This window comes from Triturus cristatus, chromosome 9 (assembly GCF_964204655.1).
Source record: "Triturus cristatus chromosome 9, aTriCri1.1, whole genome shotgun sequence".
NCBI classification, from domain to species: Eukaryota; Metazoa; Chordata; class Amphibia; order Caudata; family Salamandridae; genus Triturus; species Triturus cristatus.
This window is the reverse complement of record NC_140592.1, coordinates 413,148,321-413,175,134: the sequence shown is the minus strand read 5'-3', so window position 1 is coordinate 413,175,134 and position 26,814 is coordinate 413,148,321. Positions and strand designations below refer to the sequence as shown.

Genomic DNA, 26,814 nt, shown 5'->3' with positions numbered 1-26,814 from the left:
AAGTATTGAGGATGAACAGGCAGCTGCTTATGTAGCTGTAACTATTTAAATGCTGGGGCTGCATAAAGAAGACTTAACACAAAACTGTATTATTTCAAAAACGACTCAACCATAAAAGTCATTAACCCTGAGCACCACACTCCACCCAGGTTGGCACGCCGCTACCTGCCCAACCCCACAGCTGGTGGTACAGATGAGCTGCCTAAGTATTAAGACTCAACACACAGTCAGCTGACTCGTGGACTCAACAGCCGCCGCAGGCAGCACCAGGCATTGACTGGGCAAGCCTCAGGCTAAGGCACACATAGGTCACAGGCATCCAGGGCACCATATTTCAAAAACTACTCCAGACTCAAGTCAAGTCAACCCTAATAAAAATCATTATTACTCCAAATTGTCAGTCCCAGTCAGTGTGCAGCTACCTGCTCAGCCCTGTAGCAAGCGGCACAGATCACACTAGCAGGGATGTCACAGAGCTATACCAGGCTCTGCTGACTTTAGCAAAGCCACTGCCTGCAATTGGACCGGCATCGCCACCACAGTCAATCAAAGTGGCTCAACCCGACTTGCCAAAGATAAGTTTAGTGCGGCTGTATGTCATCACAGCTGAACATACAGTGACTCACCAGACAGACAGACTAATAGGTCTCATTGTGACAGCAGAACTTCAGCTGTAACACAGTAGAGTAAGCAACTGAAGATGACTTGCACTCTAAGCGCTACTAAGTAAATATTATAGTTTATAAATCACATTTGTATTTGAAGCAGAGTGAAACATACTGCTCACTCCAGGCACTGACTCACTTGCTTTGGAGCAGTGGTACAGTGGTGTGCTCTGGGCTCCAGCGGCCGAAGCGGTGTGTGTGGTTGGGTTGAGTCTGCTGGATGCGGAGATCACATTTTTAAAAATAATTACCGCGGCGCGAACAGTGCTTATTCATTGCTACAGTAGCCTCCCACAACTACTTTATCTCAGGAACTGCAGCCACCTACTCACACTGTCGTGTGTCCCGCGGGCTGGCAGTCTATTAAAGTCTGTGTCACATAAGAACTCATCCTGACCATTCACTTGCTGATGTCTTGATAGTAGCCATTGAGCACGGCCTCTCCTGATTTCACAGTCAGTCATGGGCAACCAATCAGTAATGCTGCTCCGTGGTGTCAGTAATCGAATGAGATTGTTACATTGTAGCAACTGAGCCAGAGCTGCAGAGCAGTTGAGCCGGAGCCCCAAAGTCCGCCGGGAGCAGTGCGTTTAGGCACACTCACACTCCAGTTTTAGTTAAGCATTCCAATGGTGCATGATTAATAGCAGTGCTAGAACGGCTTGACAGCCGAGGAGGAGCTATGACTATTGTGTGTGACTTTGCATTTCAGTGTGGTGATGCGGACCACCACACTGAAATGCGTTAGTCTAATGCCTGATGCATGGTAGTTGGCAGGGCTGGGCTGGGAGGGCCATTGGTTGCAGTTCCTTTGGTGGTGTCTCGGCTGTAGAGGAGCAGGGTACAATCCAAGATCAAAGGGGGGCATGGAAAGCCTCAACTCAGAGCTGCCTGGAGTCCTAGGTGACCCTTTGACCTGAAACTTTAAAGGGGTGCTGCAGCGCCCTTCATTAATGTTGGCCCACTCCTTTCTACGTCTAGCCACACGGCAGTCAGGAGGTCTACAGCACTCTGTCCTCTGCTGCAGTCGGATGCCTCAGTCTGCACACACTCATGTCATCTGCATTCTGTATATTTTGATTCACTGAATATTTATTTGTTGATTTTGTAGATTTAGTTACTTTTTCTTAAAAGTTTATGAATGCCTTAAGGATACTTAGAAACCTATTAACATACATTGATTTTCTGTGTTTTAATTACCTTGTGATGGGAGCAGTAAGACTGTGTCTTGTTTTAGTAATGCCTGTTCCTCTGCACCATGCTGTATCACTGGAATGGTGTGATAAAAGACAGTAGGCATTTCACATCTCTCCCCTGGACAGTGCTTCTGGTTGTCATGCAAATGCAGGGATAATGTCAATAATAGTAGGTAATAAACAAGCATTTGCAATGTAAAAGGTCTCCCATTTGTTAGAGTTAGTTAATGGCCCTGGAGATGACAATGTCTTTTAGCCATGTTTTTTAGTTTGGAATGGATGAATGTGGTGTGGAGTGAAATTATGTGGGTTGGATTGAAAGTGTTAGTTGTGGATTTGTGTAGTGGAATTATGTGGCATGGTGTGCAGTGGAATTATGTAGACAGTAATTATGTGTTATTCAGTGTACTGGAATTATGTGGAGTGGGATTGTGTGTCATGGAGTGTAATTATGTTGAATGTTATTTTGTGTTTTGGAGTGTTATGTAGTGGAGTCTAATTACGTGGTGTGCTGTGGAATTTCGTAGCATGATGTGGAATTATGTGCTGCGGATAGGATGTATGTAGTGTGTTGTGTAATTGTGTTGTTGAGTTGAAATATGTGGTTTGTTGTTGAATTATGTGGTGTGGAATGGAAATATGCAAAGTTAAAGTGTGTGGTGTTTTGTGAAATTATGCTGATAGGCATTATGTGGCATGGTGTGGAGTGTATTTGTGTGGATTGTGTTACCAAGTAGAAAAATGATGAAACATAATTACAAGGAAAGACAGCCTTTCATTGCACTCAAATTCACACAAAAAACATGTTGCTTCCACCAAAAGATTTTAGTAACACACCTCAAACATCTGTGAGATATGGGAGACTCAGAAGGGCTCTTCACATTCAGCAAGGCAGAGGAAGGGGCATAATTTGAAGTACATCACTGTGTAGATTGAAACTAAAACCTCAACTAAAAGTTAACGAGCACATGAAAGACACCTTTAAGGTGGCTACAGCCTATAATTAATTCCCAGTTTCTTTGTAAATGCTGGTTGACTGTGAAACTGAATGTGTTGATGTATCGTAGGGTATTTCAATAGTTTTCCTCAAAACATTGAAAGTGGATGGACTTTAGTGATCTGTTTTTAAACAGCAACTTAAAAAGAGATGGAAAGTTTTCAATGTTTCATGTTGGAGAACTTACATGCAGAAATATTTAGAAATATAGTGGATTGTCATCGTGGTAGTTGCGAAAACTAAGGAAAGTTTGTGAGAAAAAACCTACGCTATTTCGCACACCTTTAATTTCACATCACCGTCAGTAAGTGCTTACACTCACGCAAACCCATCACAGCCTTGCTGATGCACCAGCTTCTGTTGACATTGATTACTTATATATTCATTCCTACAGGGATACTTTAGCAGCATTTCAATTTGATTAATTCACTTAACTGTAACAGTAACCTTCACAGACAGTGGATTGTCAGAGGAGCAGTCTGATTTTCAAACTTGGCTATATATTTCAATGAAACTCTGCCACTTGAGACCAACCATAAACATTTTCTAACTTGCAGTGTTATTATTGTCCCCTGTAGGCAAAGTACAGGTACCAGCACCACAGTACACCCCGGATGGGTGAGTGCAATAAGTGTAATGCAGCATTACTGGTACACAATATTTATGGTTGAAACTAGAGTTGTGCAGCGGAAAACAGCTGATTAATCTAGGAAATAGGCAGCTGCGCAGTCTGTGAGGCAGAAAGCAGACAGTGACATCAGTGCATGTCCAATATGGTAAAAAACACACACACACACACAAGTTTTCTTTCCAAACACACAGAATGTTCATGCAAGTACTTACTCAGATAGGTACTTGTCAGGGATTCCCTTCCTATAACCAGCAGTGACATAACAACTACTTACTGATTTCTGAAGATTTGAGGGCACTTCCTGGCACACAGAGGCAGATTCATGGTGCATCAGTTTAATTACGACTATCATCCTTATCAGGGGTGCATTTCTGCAAACAAAAAGCCTTCCTCGTCGCTCATAGCTTATCTCCCGGTCAATGTGCTGCTGCTTCTGCTGCTTCTGTGTGTTCGTGTCAAGCAAGAATAGAGGAAACGCAGAAGCTAGTGTCCTGTAGGAGGCGGGACTTTAGGTCATGAGGGAGACACACACAGTCACGGAAGAAGGGGGAGGTTGATGTAGTATCCGTACAAACACTGCTCTGCCACAAAGGGGCTTCTCAGTTGCTTGAGGGATTAAAGAGAATTGGTATATGTCTACATTTCCGTACACCAGCTGAGGGTGGGTGGGGAATGAGATAAAGCTGGGCTATACGGAATGCTGCTAGCGGGCTAGAACGAGCTGGGTGCGGTAGGGGAGCAAGATAAATGAAACAAGCACACATAGAAAAAAAGTGCCACAGACACGAAATTTATAAACAAAAGTGGAAGCGTACAAGTCCTGCAGGGATACTCCATGGGAGTTAACTTTTGAGAAAAAGGTGGGACATGCAACAGTCATTAGCCACTTAGAGGCTACGATTTTCTATTGGCACTGACAACATCCAATCTAAAGCAGGGGCAGGTTCTAAGCCCATAGACTGAATACAGCATGTCTCTCGAGACAGTGCATGTCTGCTGCTAGGCTCGACCTACATTTTTGTTTGGGTGAACCGTTCAGTGCATGAATGGCTGTAATTTCCTATGAAAAAAGCCATCCTTCAGTGATTTTGAAGAGAAGTACATAGAGGAACTGTTACTTTTCCAGAAAGAAATAAGAGGAAATGTTGATTCTTACATGGAAGACAATAGAAGTGCACTATTTTGCTCCACTCTAAATCTACACTTACAGGTTGTTTAGCAAATGTGTATTTTCCCATTTGAGTGTAATGCATGTTGGAAGGGTGTCCCTCGGAAGAGATGGCTCAAATACTCTACAATGCAATCTCTTTTGCCTTTGCTGGAGAGTAGGGATTCCATCCTCTATTTAAGCCCTTCAGAGTCCTTTCAGCTGGTAGAAGGGGAGAAGCAGAGCTCACAGACTCTCTTTTCTGCAGCAGTGAATGCAGTCTGACATTTCTAGAGGTTGGCTATTGCTGTTTTTAGGGTCCTTCTTTTCAACACATCTGACATCATAGCTATAACAATTGTATGTCTGGAGGATTTGGGAAAAGATTTGACATTGCCAGCAAAACTCCAGCCTGAAATAGAGTAGAGTAGAGGCAGAATTCCCACCAATAAAAAAGCTAACGTTTTTTTCTACACTCCTACATATCACTGCCCAATTTGGAGGGAGATATTTGAAGGTGTTCCCAATGACAGAGCTGCCATAGCTGCATTTTTAAAGCTCCCTCCTCCTATGCTCAAGAGATAAAACACCTATCACATCAAAGACACATGTTATGCGAGTGTTGGGCATGCCCCTGCCCCAAAGTGGGGATCCTTAGCCATGACTAACATATGTGACACAGATAAAATGGCTGATAACCCATGATGACCTTTTTATCTACCAAATCTGCTCCTGCCATGCAGGCGGGGTAACATTTTGTAGATGGGTCTGCGTAACAAGCCATATTCATTTAGGTTCTTTCTATTTGTTCAGGGGCATATTCCAAATAACTCTTTAGGATGCACTCCAAAATTTCAAAAAACATAAAAAGCACTATAAAGGCAACATATATAAAAATCTAACTTTATTGCTGGTGTGTTGTGATCAAGCATAGGCTAATTCACTCTGTACCATTTCACACTTTGAAGGAATGAGAGATAATCTGTAGGAGATTAGACAATTATTTGGTATATTACAGTGGCAAAAGCTGCACTGTGCAGCAAAATTCGTTCAGCAGTCTTAGGGTTTCCTGCAGGAACTGGTCTGGTATTTCCTGTTATTTTCCGCAGTTGAAGTGTCCCGGTGAAACACACTGGATCCACAGGATTACTATGGATCTCTTAGCTTGATGGGGCTAAAACATGCTGTTTTGTCTCAATGATATTAAATTGGGGCTCATAACGGGTTCCTTAGTTAGGGGTAGTATCCGGGGAGAAGTTGGTGTCATAAGTAACCTGATAGCCGTCATTGTACATATAAAGCTTTTGGTCGTTGGGGTTGTAGCTCAGGCTCTGCACTGTCTCCATCATCTTGTCAAGCATTATGCTCATTTTCCCTTCTTTGCTGGTCTTGGTGTCATACATGTAGAATATCTCCTCCCGTCTGGTGTTCACCGGCCTGGTAGCATAAAGAACTCCACAGATCATAAAGGCATTGGTCACCCCAGGTTTATACTGAGTGGTGGTCCAGCTGTTCTCCACAAACAAGGATGAGTTCAGCTTTCCGATGATAATATTTCCTGCACTTTCCTCTGTGGAGTAAAGGACCCAGGGGCCTTCTTCATCGGCCGCAAAGTCAATATCCTGCCAGGTGACTGCAGCATAGGAGAAACGGTTGTTGAACGCAGCATTGACCAAGGTCTTGCGCTCCACTGCACTGGTTTCCAGATTCAACTTACACATGTCCCTGCTGTTGTAGCAGTTGTAGTAAAGGGAATTGTTAAAGGCAATCATGCCACCACCCTGACCGCAGCTGTTGTAGTCATACGTGCTGCCATAGAGTAATCTGGGAAGTGACTTGTCTGTAGGACTTTTGTACAGGAGGAGGTCGTCATAGGACTGGTAACGGCGGAAGGATTCCATCAAACGCGCATCTCCGTTCAATGGGGCCACCCAGTACATGTCCTTATTAGGAGCCTCAGTGTAGGAGTCCTTACCCCAGCCACCATATTTAAAGCCGAAACCTCTCCAGTTGAGCTGCACCACAAAGGGTTTGCTGACATTTGTTAATCCACCATGATTGCAGGAACCTGTTGTAGGGGACAAACAAGGAAATAAATTCAGCATGGTGTGGTGTGACCTTCTGCTTTTATGGTGTGCTATGGCAGTTCATGGTATGTAAAGTAAGATTTAAAATCATCCCTAGATTAATGTTTGTCTGCATGGTTTGTACATTAAAGATTTCCCTAATGTTATTTATTACTGTGAACTGGTGAGACACAACATTGTGTTAAGTTAAATCGTGTAACATGTAATGCATACTTACTTTAAAAACCAGGGGCCTTATTTATGAAAACTGTTGCATCGCTGTGTGAAAACAGCGATGCAACAGTTTTCACTGCGCCCTCGTTGCGGCACGATGGATGCATCATATTTCCTGTATGACGCATCATGTCGCAAGGAATGACAGATACGTCAGTATTACTGACGTATCTGTTAGGGCTAAAATGAGCATTGCTGGAGTTGTGTCGGAAACGTGACGCAACTCCAGCAATGCAGGGGGGAGGGCTATGGTTATAGCACTGCATCACCCTTACGCCTGCTATGAGGCAGGCGTAAGGATTTGACGCAGTGGAGTCCTAGAATTGGTGCCTTGAAATCTGATAGGGAAAACCTGGTCTTAAACAGGCGCAACATTTGCTGTTTCTATGTGTGCTGCATTGCGCAGCATACATGGAAACTGAAAAACGCCATTGATTGTTTATGTGCAGGATGGTGTCCCTTCCAGCACATAATCAATCATTAAAAAAAAATTATATCTTGCAACTTCTATGTGTGCTGCATTCAGCAGCACACATAGACGTTACAAAACACCATTTAAAGCTTGTTTATGTGCAGGAAGTGTCACCTTCCTGCACATAAACAATTACTCCCCTCAACGCCAGCACCTGTGCACTATGGTGCAAGGGTGCCTGTGTTGGCGCTGGGCAGCTAAATTTAGCGCCAGCTCAGGGGGAAATGCAGGGCTGCACCATTTTCTTGTAAATGTGGTGCAGCCCTGTGTTTCTAAAGTGATGGAGCGTGTCGTTATCCTAACGTCACGCTTCGCCACTTCCTTGTAAATATGCCTCTCAATCTCTGTTGCCTAAAAACTGTTGAAGGCTTATCAATGTGCTCTTTCTATGTGCATATGTGGCTGTACGTTTCGCACAGGTTCATGCATAGCTATGCATAAGCTAAAACTATTGTTCAGAACCTAGTAAATGGCCTAAACTTTGCTGTTTACTTCTAGGATATGTTCATTCCTTGCTTAATGCCTCACTTTATGAGATTTCACGTTGCTGAAGCAGGAACATTTAAGAAGCTTTTGGGCCAAATGTACTATGAAAGCGGTCACAAACAGCAGTCGCCAATTGCATATTGACATTTTTCAACCACTATTTTATTTTGCAGAACAAAATGTATACGAATAGGCCACTTCACAAAATAATGAATTGAAGGGGGTGTGGAATGACCTACCTAACTGATATTCATTTTTTGTTTTTTTTTGTAAACATATTTTATTAATTTATATTACATTCATCAGTATTATCATTAGACAGAATCATTGTCCATACATCAATGAGTGACTTCGCATCTTTTACATGTATTATGATACAGTCTTGGGAACAACTTCTCTTTTGATGTCTCCGCCTCCCACAACGTACCTGCGACCATCCACCTGGGCAGCAGTTCTAGGACAGTCATGATCTATATCCCTACCTGGAGGATCAATTCCATAAGCATCTCTGCTAGGCCTCGCTCTACCTAACTGGTATTCATTCGGCAGTTTGCAATTTGTGACCTCTTGTGATTGGCTACAGTCACACAGATGATTGCATCTCAAAACAGTAAATATTTTTTCTCAAAAGAAGCCCATCTTCCTTAGGGGAATACTTCAGAGAGGAGAGGCCCCCACAACCTACTCCCCCTGAGCCTGCACCCTGATTTGCTAGGAGAAGGAGGTACAAAGACAAACTTTCCCCTTCGGGAATCAGTATCACCCCATTTGATAGTCCGTTACTGATTAATAGTTTGCAACAGTGCTTTAAATGGGCCGGTACTCACCGGTACTGAGTACCGGCACTTCTTATTTTTATCACCCTGAGTACCGGCACTTCTCCACAGCCATGGAGAGTACCGGTAATCATGGAGGGTATGCGCATTGGCCTTTAGTGGCAGTCGCCTGTGTCTTTAGCCAAATCACTTTTAACCCCTTCGCTGCGGCGTGAATTCCGCCGCAGCACTGGGGGGGTTTGGGGGCTTGACTGCGCCGCTGTGCTCATGACGGAACCATGACGTCATGAGTCACGGGTGAGCTGTGCTCATGACGGCGTGGTTCCGTCATGACTCCACCCACTTGCGCTAATCGCCCGCACAGGCGGGGAATTAGCGCCGCGTGGGAGGAGCAGCCGCCAACGGCCGCGGCATGAAGGAACCACTCCGTCATGAGCACACGGCCCCCGTGGCTCATGACGGAGTGGTTCCGTCATGAGCGGGGAACGGGTTAAAGCCCTGAGCTGAGCCTCCGCTGAACTATTCAGCATGGGCTCGTTTGCATGATATCCCAGTGTTCGCCGTCATGCTGTGTTGCAAGGAATCGAGGCAGCCCAGTTACAGCACAATGAGAAAATGGGAGGTTAAAAGGGCTTTAATCCCACCTGATTCTTTTGTGTGAGTGTCTGCTTATGTGGGTCTGTTCGCCTGCTTGGATGTGCGTGTTTTTGGGAGAAATATCACAAAATAAGGAAAGGTTAAAATATCACTGTTTGACTTTCATTTTGTATAAGGAATTAACCTGATTTGTTTATAAAAAGAAATTTCTCGTGTGTATTGCAACTAGTATATAAGCCAATAAACTTCGCATGTCTTGCATTTAGCACTGCTTGTTTGCAAACCATTTATACATAGGTGACCAAATCACTATTCGGAACAATTACCCCTAACACTCCTTCCAAATTGCTATGCAGTAATACTTTGTAAACCTATTTCTGAATCAAAAAATTGAGTTGACCAAAAAGGTTTTTGCATTCGCAAAACCTTTATTTTTAACATTGGTACATCTGGCCCCTTGTTCTCCAAACGCTCCCTCAACCCTAGCAAGCGACACATTTTATTTTAAATCTAATTTGTTGCACACGGCGCCATCTTTTGACTTTTTGTACTGGCCCTTTATATATCTTTATAACTTTAGCACTGTTTGACGAAACTTCACAAAACTTTCCAACAAAGTGCCTTTTTGCCTTGATAGTGCACAGAAAGTTTAAAGGTGATTTGTTGAGTGGGGCGGGGGGGGGGAGGACTACCCCAAAACATAAAATCCCATGCATTTTCCATAGACTTCTTTAAGTAGCACTATCACAAAAACTACTCAACAGAATTACACCACATTTTGCAGGAAGCTAGATCTTGGTTTGCAAATGGTGCATTTTGTCATCTGGTGTAAATCTGTTCAGGAGTTTTAGAGAAATTAAGGTAAAAAAATATTTGTATATCTTTGGAAACATGTCTGATATAGCCTTGCCTGGTTAGGGGAAATCGTAGATAAACTGGGGACAAGAACAATTTGCAGGTATCTGCTTGTCACGATGAAACAGCCATTTGCAAAGCTGTTTAATTGACCACATTATTTTACGGGAGATGGTGGTGCACGAGGGTTGATTCCATGGTGGAGCTGATACTTTGTGGCAGGTGGAGAGAAATTGAATGGAATCGTGTTTGTATTATATTACATTGTAGCATTTGAATAGCGTTTACTACCCCTATTTAGGATGTTGAAGCGCTTACTTTGTAACCTGTTAGTGTGTGACTGGGAGTGTGTAGTATTTGCATTGAGTATATATGAATAGGGGCAATGTACTGTATTGATGGGAGAGGCGGGGAGTTTGCAGCGGCAGGCTAGTAGAGAGGTACAGTGACAGCTATATGTGTAGGTTAACTGTACAGGGAGTGCAGTATGGTTCGTTTTCCGAATTATATATGCCGGCTAAGCAACTGGAAAAGCAATTGGGTGCTGCTGAACAGTTTTGCGTTTGCTTGACTGCAATTTATGTGTGAGTCTTAGTACTGGAAAGGCTGAGGTACAGAAGAATATGACTGCCCATTCCCATCTGTTTAGAGGGAGCCAGTACTGAGTGAATAACCAAATGTTGCCACATGACAGGATTGAGATGCACTGGCATATCTCACTTTTTGAAGAGCAGGGATGGTGAAGACAAGGTTGAATTTGCCTACTCTGCTGACTAGGGGGTTAACCCCTTAACTGCTGCCCCCTACCCGTTTCTTGGCTATTTGGGGTAGTTTGAGCTTAGGGCTCCATAATTATCTTTTTACACAGAGGGTATCCACACCAAACGTGTGTCCTTTTTGCCAAGATTTTGGGGATTCTAAAGGTAACCAGGGTGTGTGGATTCCCTGGGGTGGGGGGGAGAAAATAGGTAAAATATAGCCACATTTTGATTTTTGGGGGAAATATAGCAAAAAGTGCCCTGGATTTAAGTGCTGTGCTAAAGTCACCATCTTCCCAGCTTTCAGGAATATGCAGAGATGTAGAAAAACACACATTTATTACTACAGTTTTTGCATTTTTCAAAGAGGTAGCTAATTTTTCCAATATTTTGTGCTCTCAACCTACTTCCAGTTTGTGGTGGAAACCAATGTAAAACTGCTAAGTGATACAGGAAAGATATAGATTTCGGAAAAGTAGACACAATTTTAAATTCAGCAAGGGGTCACATGTAGATCCTTCAATATTTGCTCAATGAAACTAACTGTAGAAATATAGAAATATTGAAAATGAGTAGGAAAAATGGGTATTTGTTACATTGTTTTCATCTGTAACCTTTTGTCATGATGGTCGATTTACAAAAGTAATGTACCATTATGTCCGCTAGATCCTTCTTGTTGCGGGGGTATATAGGGTTTGTAGGTTCTCCGAGAACCCAAGGTACCCAGAGACAACAACTGACCTGCACCATACAAAGGTTTTTCATTGTACTGAGTATAGACCAATTCATATGGTGAAATATTTAGAGTGGAAAAACGGTATCAAGGAAACCTATGTATTTCATAAATGGGCACAAGATTTGGAGTTTAGGAGAACTGTTTTTCTTGGTAAAACTCTAAATTTGTAGGAACCCGTACTAGCATATGATTTAGAGGGCATTTTTCTTTCTTACACTCTAGACTTCATTTGGAAGGCTCATGTTTCTGCTGCTGTGGGAAATGGCCAAGCCCGTTGTGAACAGCCCCAACAATATATTTTATTTAAAATATATAACCTGGTGTCTATTGGGCTCTCTGAACCCCCAGGGGTGCAGATTGGGGGTAATCACCCCATCCATCCCCCGGGGGAGCAGAAAGAGTGCTGTCCTGTCGATTGGAGGGTTGGAACATGGCCATGCTCTAGTGGGCAGCTTCCACTCCTATATTTTTACTTTAAAAAATCCCTGATACCTAGGCGGGGTAATTAGCCCCATCTGCCCCCAGTAGGGCAGAAAGACTGTCTGGCTTTTTTGTTTTTGGTGGTGGCATGGCCATGCCCATTGTGGGCAACCCCACCTCTATATTTTTATTTTAAAAAAATAACCTGATGTCTAGTGCGCTTTCTGCCTGCCCCAGGGGTGCATATTGGGGATAATTACCCCAATCTGCTCCCCTGGTGGGGCAGAAAGACTGTTGCCTTATCCATTTGGGTTGGGGACATGGCCATGTCTTGGTAGGCAGACCCCAAGCCTATTTTTATATAGCAAAAAGTAGGCAGAAAGACTGATATTTATTTTTGAGGTGGGTTTTGGGGGAGCACAAGCCCTTGCCTAAGGGGCCACTCCACCTATCCCTGAAGGCTAATGGGTGGCTCCCTGTTTGGGGATCGATCTCATGTGCTGAAACCCAAGCAAGGATACACTGGGGGGAGGTACCTCTAGAAAGGGGAGATATTCACCTTTCCTACGATACTTCTCCCAAGAGAATCAATACTCGCGGCTGAGATATTGCCTCGAGCACTGCTCATTTTACTTTCACTTTAAGAATTTATGCCCTGTGCACTGATCATCATTACAAACAAAAAAAACAGACAGGCTGCTTGGGAAGCTCTTCCTGAGCAGCCCAAGCTGCATAAAAAAAAGTAAACCCTCTAATGCAAAGCACCAGAGGGGCCTTTTTAACCCTCCCAGTGTCGGTCAATGGCTGACAGACGCATTGGTGAGGGAGTGCGCTGATGGCCGCACTTAACGGGTTAATATGGTAGGTAACTCTACAGTAGGATTAAAAAGCAGTCTCATTACTCACCGTAGGTGGGAGTTGAAGGAGTGGGCTTCCCTTGGTTTGTCTCGCAGTCCTGGAGCCGCTTCCGCAGGGCCATAATGTCACGCCGCACTGCTAGCACATTGTTTTTGTCGTAAGATTCCAGCTGATTCACCATCAAGGAGATGTTTTTTATCTGTACGAAAAGAAAATTTAAATGGCATCACAAGAGACTAAAGCAATCCATTTTGTGGTGGGGTGCCAATGGTGCAACCAAATGTATTTTTGTCTGTACTCATAAAATCTTTGCATTTATTCATAAAAACTTTTGTATCTATTAATACAAATTTCCACAGGTCTTTCGATGCCCGAAAAGGATTCAATGGGCTTTAGAGAAGTTACATGGAAAACTGCATTCATTTCATGAGGTAATTGAATTAATAAATGTAGGGGTGATGAATGGAGGAGGTAGCTAGAGTGAGTGTGTACACACAGCTTTAAGATTGAACATCGCAGACTGCCATTTTTCAAGGGGACCACTTGTAGCTTGCAAAGATGAGTATGGGTGGTGTCTTTGCTAGGTAAAGATAGGAATTTAATATTAGTACAAAGTTCAGTAGGTTATGGGGTGAGATCAGCAGTGGCATGCATTCCTAATGAGGAGTGTCCCAGAGTCTGCCTTGTGCGAACTACAGGCATTTCCAGGAAAATGAATTGCCATATATGTGGGTGGCAACCATGTCTGAACAGAGTGAGCTCTCATACCAGGTACAATATTCAGCCTGTTGGTACTGAATTATGGTCTCATTTCAAGTTTGGGTGTCCTTGGATCGCCAAATCTGCGGTGGCACATCGGTGGCGGTCTGGCCACTGCTGCACCGGCGGTCCAACGGCCAAATTACAACTTGGGCAGTCGGACCACCGTGGGACTGCTGAAACTGTCAGGGAGCAAAGATCCCTGGTGGTGGCGTGGCAGTCTTGAGGCTGCAATATGCTTGGTGGTGCCCTGCAGCAACGCCAATCATATTGCGACTTTCCTCACCACCAGCTGTCTCATGGAGGTTCTTACTCCATGAAACTGCTGGCTGTGAGGAAAGTAGGCCCTACAGGGCCCCCTCTTGGCCCTTTGCACGTGGGAGCATGCAGGGGGGCACATGTTGAGCCCCCTGTGTGCATGCACCCCATTCCTGCATGGCATGGGCGTAACAGTCCATGCCATGCTGGAACGTGCACTGGCGGTCCTGCGGTGGTGCAGTTTAAGGCTAACATATGAGACTTTAAACTGCACCACAGATGGAAAGCCACACTTCCCGCCCCCCAGACCACTAAAATACTCTGAATCTGGCGGGTGGGTGGTTTGTGCTGCAGTTTGGTGGTCCTGGAGCGGGGTGGTGGTGTGGCGGCCAACTCCAGGATCACCAAACACGAAATCAGGCCCTTAGTCCGTAAAGAAGGAAGCCTTGATGTTCTTCGAAATATCATAAAGGTGAACGTCAGCATTCTGAGATTAAAATCAGACTGTGCGAAAGTCTCCTTGTAATGGTCATGTTACAAGCTGAGGCATAAAATAAGACTTGTAGCAATAACAAAGAGAAATTAGATAGATAAACTCAAGTTTGTCCAACACAGGTCCAGGAGGAAGTGTTCCATGTCCTATTTTCATGATTTCCACATAATATAATATCCCTTGCAATTGATCTAAGAGCAAATTATTGCATAGTTAGTGGGTATCACCAGAATCTGAAGGGCATCTTTTACATGTGGACCTATGTTGGACACTTCTGGAACAGATACCTGAATTGCCCCCAGTTCAGGCTGGAAGACATCTGGGCTTGAGAAGCATCAGAAACCTGTGACTGGAATTAATGGCTTTACCACCCAGCAGAAGACTATTGGTGAGGCGCAACAATACTTTTATGGTGGAAGAGGAACAATAGATTTGGATAGATTGTGATTCTGAAGCATTGTCAGTAGTTGGATGTAGTGGAGGGGTGCAGTCCACATAGGTAAGAATGGGTAGCTATTATATTTCTTTTATGTGTGTGTTTGTAGCTCTTCCAACAGAAGGCCTCTTTATAGAAACAAAGTTCAGTGTAAGTGGGATGGTTTACAAGAATCATAGTTGGTGAAACAATCATGATGATTAAGCTAAACATGAACATCATATATAAAGTTTGTCCCCATAGCAAGCAATAGCACTTGATTAAATATAGATGTGCACCCTAGGGTGCCTTGGGGTGGTTGATAGGAAGTGCTTTCAAGGCTAAGAAAGGGGAGTTGCTTGCACACAATTGAATTTGGAGCACATCCTATAGCAAAGTTCTGAGTTGGTCAAAGAACCTGACTCTTGGAATTTAATAGAGTGGTCTTAAGATTTTCAGCAAGTTGTTGTAATAAGTTGTCGTACTAAGTTACGATGACCAAATTGGTGCATATCGTGGAATGGTCTGTGAGACGTGGATAGTTGTTGGGACTGAGCCCCATTGTACCCATCCTACCAACAAACCTCTCACCCCATTGACTGCAGACAGTGCTTACCCACTGACCCGCACAGCCTGGTCACAGGGAAGTGTTGGTATCAAGAGACTGCAGCAGTGTGGATGCATGCCTTGAGACTGTAGTCATTTCGGGGATGGCAATGCATACAACAGGGAGCACCGACAAACAGACAAGATAGAAGGAGCTAGAAGCTTCTAGCAAGGAAACTCTGCCTATCTAGTGAGGCCTCTCTGGAGGTGCCCCACCATCTCTCACAGGGCCAAGCAGAGCACATGACAGCAATTAGCCACCAGGGAAAGGCCTAGGAAAAGGCACAACTACAGAAGGGTAGCTTCTCAGTATCTCACCTAGTACAAGATTAAAGTTGCTGAGCCTGCCTATGTTGTCTAGATCTGCTCCTGCTTTGCAGCCTTGACTGCTTATTTATTTAAACTTTACACTGCCCTTGTTTCAGTTCCTTCCTTACACTCCAGACTCCATCCTTCATTCGGACATCTCCTTTGGTTCTTGTTCTTGTCCACTTTGTACCTCTCCCCTGACCTATCCGATTTTGACACAGTCCATTCCAGATCCAATGCCGCTATCCCTTAAGGATCCCTCTGTCTCCTCTCACATGTGCTTGAGTCAGCTTCCTGTCATTCTCCAGTGGGATTTATCAAACTTTCTGTGACGATTCTACTGATTATTCAGATTATCAGCAGCAGTGCATTCTGGATCAGGTAGTTCACTTGGGAAGTCTGGCAGTGGGGCAGGGATGAATTAACTAGAAAGCAGTCTCACATTGTACCATAAGGACTTATTGATTATTGCCCTTGTCTCCTTTCAGCCCCCTTGGTACCATGGTCATGTGACTCTCTAACCCTGGGGGAGATCCATGCTGTCTATTCTGATTAATACTAGTTAACAGAGGTCCCTTAAGGGGTAGGGAAGGGTGAAATTCATATAATTTGCTTTCACGTAATCACGTGAAATTTCAAGAAAAATAAACATAGCTTTACGTAATTACGTGAAATGCAAAACCATCATTTAATGCTATATTTTTGCATTCAATTCTGGAGAATTGTTTGTCACAAGCATGACACAAAATTCCCAAAATGATGCCAGTGTCATCTAGTAGAAAGGCATCTCTTCAGGTCCACTACTGAAGATCACCTGTTTCCAGTCGCCAGACCCAGACGATGAGTGATTTGACTTGAATAACTTTTAACACTAAGCCGTGCAGTTTTAACGTGGTGCTACATTTGCCTGATAACCAGCTTGCATGAAGTCATTTTTATGGGATGTCATGATGAACTGAGTTTAGAGTTTTAGTTGTTGTGTTGTGATGTATGGTTGTAAGAGATTTTCACCATGTTTTGAAGTTGCCACAGAATTGATGCACAGGATGACGAATATATGTCGTTACTACGCATTCCGTTGCAACGCATGCCTTTACCACGCATGCGTTACAACGGAATGTGTTTTCCACGCTTTGCCGTTACCTCGCTTTTACCTTTACTCCGCTTTTTCTTTTTTTTGGGGGGAGACCCCCCCAAGCCCCCTTTCTTCTTTTTTTTCCTTTTTCTGCAGGTCTCCGCCGACACTGAAAACGGACTGATGCTTTTTTTCGGATTAGGATGACGTTGTTCCGTGATGACGTTGCTTGCGTCGTGAAGATGGTCGTTGAAGCATTACCCGTTGTGAAGACGTTTACAAGGTAAGTGTATCATTGTAAATGTAATGCGTGGGAAATGCTTCGTGGTAAAGGCTGTTTCCCCAGGATGACAGGGACTCTGTGTAAATACTTGCTTGTTGGAAAGAACCTTCCTCCTCCTCAGTCTTTGTGCTTCAGCCCTAAGTGCCCTCTAAGGTCCTCTAAAAAAGCCCACCTGTTCGTTGTGCCCTCTACGCACTGGTGGAAGTCATAGGAGTCCTCCCGCATGAAGGATGATTTCCAGTTTTTTAGTGAGATTGCCAACATTATGATACGATACATAGTTGGTAGACCACGGAAATTGTACCTTGAATAGAAAAAAGATGAAAAGCGTACAGTACCTCGGTGTAGAGTGTCTCCACAATGACGTTGCTGCCATCCATGGACGCCCTCAGCTGTGTCACAAGTGACTCCATCTCCCGCATTTCGACCTTCAGCATCTCGAAGTCCAGCTCAGTGTATGAGACACCACCCAACTCCATCACCTCCACCCTGCGGGTCAGGTTCTGGAGCCGCTGCAGGTACAAGTTAAAGGTGCCCCGGTAGCTCTGTATCTATAGATGCAAAAATATGGGACAGGTCACATAAATGAGAGAGAAGGCACAATCTAGTGCATGGAAACCCTATTAGTAATCAAGAACTCGGAAAGTATGTCACAAGAAAGGATATAGTTCTTTGAATATTTACAGAGATCTATATTTCATCTATAACCGCCCCCCCCCCCATGTTTTGTTAATTGCCGTGCTACTCATGGGGTGAACATGATATCTACTGTAAAATATTATCACCTCAAGATTGTTAAGCGGCAACACAGACAGCATGGGAACCGCATGAGCTGTTGTTCATTCTGCTCATGACTGCCACATATCAGCAATCAGTTCATAGGGTCTGATTTAGAGTTTGTACTCCTTCACAAATGTGACGGATATCCTGTCCACCTTATTACACGTGCATTATGTCCCGGACCACTGCAATTTTACAAGTCTGTGGAGTTTTACCGCATAATTATGGATTAGTCACATTTGCTGTATAATTCAGCATCTGCTGCATAATCTGCAGATTTAACAAAAAAATTGTTTTGAGCCCAAACGGATCAAAAATGACTAAAAGCACAGTGGACATGTTACTGCGCAAACCAAGGCCCTTCACAAAGTTTGGCTGATCACTCCTTGCTGTATAAGGGTGTAAAACAGTACAAAGTAGGTGAAACCTTTACCGAGGGAGTGTTAACATGTAAAAATGAAGTTCCAAGCTATGAGGTCACTATTGATGAAATTGTTCCCCCCTTTGCACATAAATTATTTATACAATTCCGTTATAAGACCTTACCCACCAAATTATTTTGGAGCAAGCGGTGCGGTAATGTCTCCAGTGATGACTTATGCTCATCCTGCAAAACCTGTTCAGAATCCATTGTGCACCTGTTATTTTGTGTCCCCAATACAAATCTTTGAGGGGAAACTGAATTATCCCATTGTGTAGATTTGTAGGCCCTGGACACTACCTTGAGGTGATGAAAACTTTGCTTACTGACACACGCAGGGTAGTAGTTTTGGCTTGGTGAAATATTGGTATGCACTATGGACCCAGCATTTTAAATGTATTGTATGAATTGTTTATCTATTTTTTTATTTTTTATTTTTTATTTTGTGGTAGCCTTGTGCTTTTTTAGAATGTTTTTAAAACTTTTATCTTTATATTGTTCTAACCTAGTTTTGTGCTGTGGACTTTTTAAGATCCTTGTAATCGAAATACAGTTATACATGACTGACTGAAAAACTGAGGAAATAATGAAGTAAAACTATTGCATTACGCATTCTAGTGAATGGTTTCATATGGACTCCTTGGACTTAAAGACCAATTTAAAAAAATCTTTTGTTATGTCCTATGGTCCGAGGAAATGACATATGGGTGGCATTACAGTGGGGACAGAAAGACTGGGGTCTACTAGTAGTTTCCCGTATTTGGGAGTGGTCTTTGCTGCGAACAACTCCTGGAGTGGGCATATTGCCCACTCCAGGGGTTGGTTCTCAAAGGCCATTAACTCAATCCTGAGCCTCCCCCGCCCCAAAAAGACCGTCGTGCTGGTTGCTACCTTAAAAATATATAAGGCCCACTGCTTCCCGGTTGCTACTTATGGAGCTGAGGTCTGGGGAACCGCCAGTTGTTCACACATACTTGCTGAGGAAAATAGATTCTGCAGGAAGGTCCTTTGCGCCCCCATTTCCTCTCCCCACTATATATGCCATAAGGAATTGGGGTTGCATTTTATAGGGGACTTTATTCGCGCCCGCCCTGCTCTTTTTTGGCTGGCGATTTGGAAAAACCCTGCCGCCAAATTGACTAGGGACATCATTGAGGATTGTTTACGTTGTGATAGAGGCATTGCCATTCCTTGGCTCTCTGGGGTGCTGAGTATCCTTCGTAGTGTGAATTTTCAAATTTTTTTTTTTAATCCTACCACTACCCAGCTACCACCCAAGTCTGAACTTAAACAAGCTCTTTATACGTTGTTCAGTAATGAAAGGGTTGCGAGAGAGTCTATGAAACCTAGTGTATCTAGATATCTAGGTCGCAATCTTTTAACTTATCCCAAACCTAGTTATTTAACTCTTCCAATGAGCCACTGGGAGCGAGGCCTTATATTCCGCCTTAGGGCAGTCACTATCAAATATGCTCTCAGTTTTCCGTTATGGAACTACAATGATCAATTTGCCGAGCCATGTCCCTGTGATTGTCGGAGTGACCAAACAATTTTACATTTTTTATTCTTTTGCAAATTTTATATTAAATATATTAAATGGTTTTTAACCCCGTATTTTAAAAAATTGAAACCAATCAGCCTGGATCTTGCATTTTCGATGATATTGTCCTTGGATGATCATGAACTTGTTTTTCGTATGAGCTCCTTTTTAAAAACTGTGGTTCGTGCCAGATTAACTATGTCTTAAAGTTTGCATGGATTGTTGTTTTTATCCTTATATTGTGTATTTGTATTGTTTACTGTATTTTGTGCTTTTATGGATTATTATTAATCCGAATAAAGTTTTGAAACTTGAAACTTGAAGTAAAACTATCACAAAGAATGCCTCAATATGCTTCATAATCTGCCTTTTCTTGCCATATAATTTAATCAACCCTGCAGCATAATTTGGTCATTTCCTGCCACATAATTCTAGTGACCCTGATTATATCCGAATGCACTTGTAACCAGGCAGATGGGATGGAGTATCTGTCTGCGAAACTCTAAATCATGACCATAGCCTTTAATTTGTCAGCAATATCCTATGATAACCAGAAAGTAACCTGTGCCTGTTAAGATCTTGAAGGGTGTTTGAGTACTAACTCATTTTAAGGATGGGAGGGGGTAACCATTTTTAAAAGCCCAAAGTAACCTCTGTGCTCATTTCTAGCTGTTCTGCTCTAATATTTCAAACGCACCTCGAAACCTAACCTCCTAATAGAAGAGCAGACCTCAGTCAGTCTAGGGGCTTCTGCATATTTCTTTGTTTCCTTGGTCCTACAAATGGCAGTAAATGGTGAGCCCTTCTATAACAGTGTAACACACTTGACGGGTCATATCTTCTTTCAAACCCCTTCAGTATTTCCAGTCAGCCCATGTGACTGCTGCTTGTGGCATTCACTCCTGTCAATCATGTTGTAGAAGGAAGAAAGGCAATAGGGTGCCATTGGTGGAAGTGCCCCCTATTCCCTTGGTAGAGCAAGAGGCTTAGCAACCATCGTGCTTTAAAAGGCAGTTCGCTTCTTCGCTTTGCTAACATTATGCATGATCAAATCCCTTTTTGAGTTTGAATTCACGTAGTGGGAGTAAATAACATGAACTTATGCTCATTTAACAAGCATTTTCACCACAATGTTGAATTTAGGTGTGCAGATGACTCAGAATTAGAGCAAACGTGTTTTCTTTTTTGTTTGTGTATTAACATAGCTGAGATGTGTGAGTGTTTGATTGGTTCTGATGCTCCGTCCATCACCACCCCCTTTTGTACCGCTTTGTTCGCCATAAGTTGGCAGGGTATGCTCAGACGTGAGTCCCTTGCTCACTTTGCCACTGGACTCTGAACTGGGGAGGCAGAGTGGGCTAAAGAACGGTGATGGATCAAACCCAGATCTGTTGACTGGGTGTGAGTGTTTGATTGGTTCTGATGCTCCATCCATCACCACCCCCTTTTGTACCGCATAGCTGAGATGTGGCCTCTGGCATGTGTGGTGACTTCAGCTAGATCTAACTTTTTTAGCGAACCTAAGTTTAAATTCCACCATTGCGGATATGGACTTAAATAACTCCACATGCAAAATGCTTTTGGTCAATGTCTAGGTCTGGCAGTAACAAGTATCATACCTGACATGGGGTCACTTTCAAGGTAAAAACATGTGCATGTTAGCTGGTAGTGTATAAGTCTTCCCTTTATGTTGCCTATATGTGTCTTATCTATGCCTATGGGTACTTCTATGTGCTGTACGTCTGCATAAGTATCTGAATCCGTGTTGATATTTGCATGAAAACCTGCAACTTTCTTGCTTTTCCTCATAGATGTATGTCAGCGTGCATGTGACAGTATAGATTTGTGTTTGTTTACAAGCACTGTATAAAAGCAAAACCCACTGTCCATATTATTATTATTAGTACTGCTTCCCATTCAGAAATACATGGTTTACATGACAATGAAAATAATATAACGTAGGATCTCAAGGATTATTTTTTTTAAAAAGGAACACCAAATAAACTCATACTGCACAAAATGTAATAGTAATAATATCATATAATCATGGAATGTGCCATAGAAGAAGTACATTGATCAGCGGCGATGAGCACGTACGCGTCATTCAAAACAGTTTAAGGTTGTGCGACTAGTATAAGCCAGGCTTGCCAGTTTGAGGTGAGTAACGTACAGGGCAAGAGGGTGAGTATGAGACTGAGTTATCAGTGAGATAAGTAACCAATATTCAAGCCTGTTGGACCGGTAGGAGTCAGAGTGACCAGATTAAATGATTGGGTGACCAATATGAGGTTGAGTGGCCACTGTACCAGACTGGTTGACCAGTGTTAGGCAGAGTGGCCAGTACAAGTGTTGTTGACTAATGAGGAGTCATACATGATTGGAAGAGAACTTTGAGGTATAGTGACTAGTATGTAACACTGAATGACTAGTGTCCGGCATACACACTTATATTCAACCCTGGTTGACCCACATGAGGCACAGTGACAAGTGCAGAAGACTTGGTGATGACCAATATGGGGCGGAGTGACTATTATCAAAGATTGGGAGGTCATGATGAGGAGGAGTGGCCAATGTACAAAGGACAACTCTTTTTTAGGTCACACCTAACAAACAGTGCAAGTTGTCTTATTGCACAAGACCTACTATCAACTTACCAAGATCTTCCTGCGGGCTTAAAGCCCATCCATTGCTTACCATTGGTTGGCTTTATTGTCACTGTCGCTTGCTTGCAATTTAGTGGTTTTCCTTGTTAATTCAGAGTTTGCCCTTCTCCTGCAGCAGAGCCTCTTTATATGTATCCTTCCACTGATCACCTTTAGGAAACAGATTTTCCTTTCTTTTTGCTTAAGCACTCCATTGGGGTGCATGTTTTTTCCGTTTGTCTCCCTCATGTGCTTCTCTCTTCCCCCTTCATATTTCTCTCTCTCTCTCATCCGGCTGCTTTTCACCCCACACATTGCTCTCTTGTTTCTTTTTGCTGAAGCACTCCAAAAGTGTATCCGTTTCCAACTGTCTCCCTTCTGTGATTTTCCTCCCTCCAATTCTGTGTTACTTGCTCTCCTCCATGCGATTCTCTCACCCTGCAAAACACTCCAATGTGTGTGTTTCTCTCTCTCATCTGTGTGCTTCTTATTTGTTCTCTCCCTCTTGTACTTCTCTGCCCCCACCATCCATGTGCTGCTTCCCCCTTAATGCCCCCTCCCACTCCTCTTTTAGGGGATGAATGCCCCCCAACACTCAGTCTTTTTTTAAATAGGCTATTTTGTCTAAAAAATATATTTGTTTTTATTTACCAATCAAAGGAACATCTGCCATCATGGATGTGTAAATAAAGAATGAAAGCAAATGGTGCCTGCATCATTCTGCTGGCACATTCATGAATTCTGACACAAGTGCCCGTCCGTGGAATGACGCAGCCACCATCGCACCTTTGTATTTTTCTTTATTTTGATGATTCTTAGCTGAGTGCCAGCCCTGTACTGCACTATTAAAAGCAATTGACAGAGCCAGTAGGACCCGCAAGCTTAGACCTTTTAGGTTTGCCAATGACTGTATCAAAGGAAGGCAGCTATTTTGTTCACTCCCCTGAAGTTTCTGCTCTTTGATCTAGGGCTACCTTGCAATATGATATTTAATAAGCATAAAGAGTCACTTAGCAGACACTGGGCCAGATGTATTAAAGGGTTTTACCCATTCTGTGTCTATGGGAAAATGTGTTCGGACATATGTCCCTCTGTTAAATAAAAACTACTTTGATATGAAAATCAGCAAATGTGGTACCTGAGGCAAATGAACTACATTTGTATTTGTCTCGAAAATTGATATGAATAATGATGGTTTACTAAATATTACAATTAGGCGGCAGCCATTTTGTCCCTCTCACTGATGGAGCAGCACAAATTTGGTTCCAGCAGGGTGGCGGGGGCATTTTTCTCACCTTTGAGAGCTCCTGTTGGACGCTGACGTTCAGATGGTACGCTGTGAACTCCAGGGACTCCATTCGATGCATTGGGAAGGTGTTATCTGGGAGTATCACCTTGCAGAGGCAGCTTCCACTGTCATCTAATGAACCGCTGACATTCTGTCCATCCTGTAGCAGAGAGAAAAAAATGTAAGCAGATGTTAGACTTGTTGGCTCCTTTCAGGTCACGATTCCAAAGACCGCTTGTTGCGTCCGGCGGGTTTAGGACAAACAGACCCAAGCTTTGACAAAGTCATACGATTTTGATTTGTGCTTATCGTGAAACGTAGTCCTTAAAAAACATGAGGATGTGGTTTGTTAAAAAATTTGATTCTGACAAGTTAGTTGCAAAGGGAGTATTGTACACCTGTGAATTCATGAAGTATTTGGTAATACTTATGCCATATACTTTTTTAAATAACTTTATTGGCATATAGGGGTATCACATAGACAGTGCATATCATAAGGAGTCCATCTGTAACTCCCTGCATCCCCCTCACCCTGTCCACACAGATATAAATAAAGCAAATGACATTACTTGTTCAAAGGTACAGTTTTCTCAGAGACAGGGCTAAAGCTCAATGTAGTAGTCAAAAAGACATATGTCCTACCCCAAAAACAATTTAACTATACGGGAGTAACATAATCTGTGCATCATCTACTTAACTCCCTTAACCTGCTTTCGTATTAGACCAGCATAATAAAGAAAGAAGCAAAACATTGTAAGCAATTTCTGGTTACCCTCAGATTTCATAGCCTTCTCCCACCTCTGTTTTTTTCCTGTATTCACCCCGGGGGGGGGGGGGGGGGAGAGGTGGCAACTCGTCAGCTTCTCCTTCAGACACAGGCTCCTCCCCCGGCTCCCTCAGCTCAGACAGCATTGACGACCAGGCAGTCAAATCATCCTCAAGTTTTTTATCTCTTCCCACATCCGCACCTCCTCAGCAGTTACCCACTCACAGTCACCTCTCAACCATGCTATAGGTGTAGGGTGTAGGACTAAGCCATGTGATGGTAATACGCCTCTTCTCCAACACAAGACCCAAAGTAACAAACTTCCTGCTCATTTTCTTTTTCGCCGGGAATGGAAGCAATCCGAGCAACACTTGTGTAATCTCCATTGGGATATCCCACCCTGAGGCCTCGTGAAGGGGGCAAGTATTTACTGCCAATCGGTGGTCAAGTATAGGCAAGTCCACACCATATGGATAAAATCTGCCCTTTGGGCTCTTCAACGTGGGCACTCCTCTACTCCTCTGGGTTGGCAGGATAGATTACATGTAGTGTCTGTGGAGCAAGGTAGGTCTGATGGACAAAGTTAAATTGGAGGACTTTGAAGCACCCATACAGCTGACTGTTTGGACCCCTTCATGGACCTTCACTCATTCTTTAGCCGACAACGGTTCGTTCAACAGGGTGTCTATTTCGTTTCCATAGAAATCACCGCCCGTGGCAGGTCATCTCACAGGGCCTGATAAAGGTGGGATATTAATCGGCTTCCCTGGGCGATATTTAACATGACTATCAACACATTAGACTTGGGAGGCTCTGCAGGAAAAGACAGCCACACCTCCCGGGCAATGCTTGAAATTTTCATATATTAGTGATATTGCCCATTACCCAAATCAAAGGAAGCCGTCGCATCTGCTTGAGTAATAAAACAGTGGTCAGCTTATAGGTCTCCCATTAGATTGCAACCTCCATCCCTCCAACTTTGCACCGACATGGACTCAGCGATGCAGGAGAAGGGCCGCACCGCCCTGAGAGGCATATCCAGTGCATAGGGAGCCAGCTGGATGAGTTGCTTAACACCACTTTCCCAGATAGTTGCAACATGCCGTATAATATAAGTAGGCTTTCCTGTATTCAGTTTCTATTTTTGGTAGATTCTGGTGGGGTTTTTTCAGTGTTTTCAAGTGAGTTCAATACCTCAAAAAATAGTAGTTATCAGTGGTTTCACATTGTCGCGCCATTAAAAACTAGGCCTGGGCAAAATTTCCGTTCCGTTCGCGAAATTTGCGATAATTTGGCATTTCCGCGTTCCGCGGAGAGCGCAGAAATGTCAAAATTTCCACATTCCGCAGCTTTGCGATAATTTGGTTCTTGCTCGCGCTGTAAAATAATACACTCTCGCGCGATCGCCTTACCTGAATCCCCGCGTTCGCCAACAAGTTTTCCCGATCCGGTCGCGTTCTCCATGAGATGTTGTATTGTTTTAGCCATTTGCGCTGTCTCGCGACAGTTCGCGTCCGCAGTGACGTCATGCGTCGCGCGATCACGTCTTTCTTCTCGCGATCATGCACCGCGAGACAACTGAAAACAAGAAGGCCGCGCCCGCGAGCAACTGCAGGGGTAAGTTAGCAACCCGCAACCATGCAGAAAATATCGCGAACGGGCGGGAAAAAAAATTCCGCATCTTCGCAATATTTCCGCTTGTTTGCGGAGATTTTTAACATTTTCGCGATAATTTGCGAAAGTGGCTTCCGCAAATTCCGCCCACCCCTATTAAAAACTACAGAAACAGTGTTTTTCCGGTGTTTATAGAATGTTTTGCTTTTATTATTGCTTGCTTTCTGCACTGATAGAGCATGGTATATAGACAGTGTAAGTATAGTGTAAATGAGGTCCAAATAGATTTTTGAAAATTAAACCTATTGTAGTACACCATACAATACTTCTTCAGTGAGTCGTTGGTCATGTATGCTCGATCTTTCCTTCCCATGTAAACTTCTGTGAAAAGGCCCTCTCAACATTGGCACTTGAGATGGGCAACACCAAAACAGCCAGTACACAATTTGTTAACTCTGGCCACTGACATAGCTTTCCATGCCAATACTGGTTCACATGAAGATTGCGATTCTCAGGGCTGGTTCTGCAACATTTGCGCTGATCTGGGCGCTTATGCCATCAGAGTTATCAAAGTGGTACCACAGTGAGGTTTCATTGACTTCAAATGCCATTGGTGGTGAAGGGACATTTCTATGCATCATTGCAAGTGATTTCTCATACATTGTAAAATA

The 26,814-nt window shown here is 43.4% G+C and overlaps 1 protein-coding gene across 1 annotated transcript in view; it reads right to left on the bottom strand.

The window, feature by feature from the left end:
- Positions 1-5,523: 5,523 nt before the first annotated feature.
- LOC146798062 (olfactomedin-4-like) overlaps positions 5,524-26,814 on the bottom strand; it is a 29,960-nt gene continuing 8,669 nt past the window's right edge. Inside the window, exons 2-5 of the mRNA XM_085625285.1 lie at positions 23,771-23,923; positions 17,431-17,643; positions 12,943-13,093; positions 5,524-6,704 (exon numbers count right to left, since the gene is read on the bottom strand). Of these exons, the coding sequence (XP_085481411.1) occupies positions 5,866-6,704; positions 12,943-13,093; positions 17,431-17,643; positions 23,771-23,923 (1,356 nt within the window). The 3' untranslated portion in view covers positions 5,524-5,865. The remainder of the gene's footprint in view (positions 6,705-12,942; positions 13,094-17,430; positions 17,644-23,770; positions 23,924-26,814) is intronic.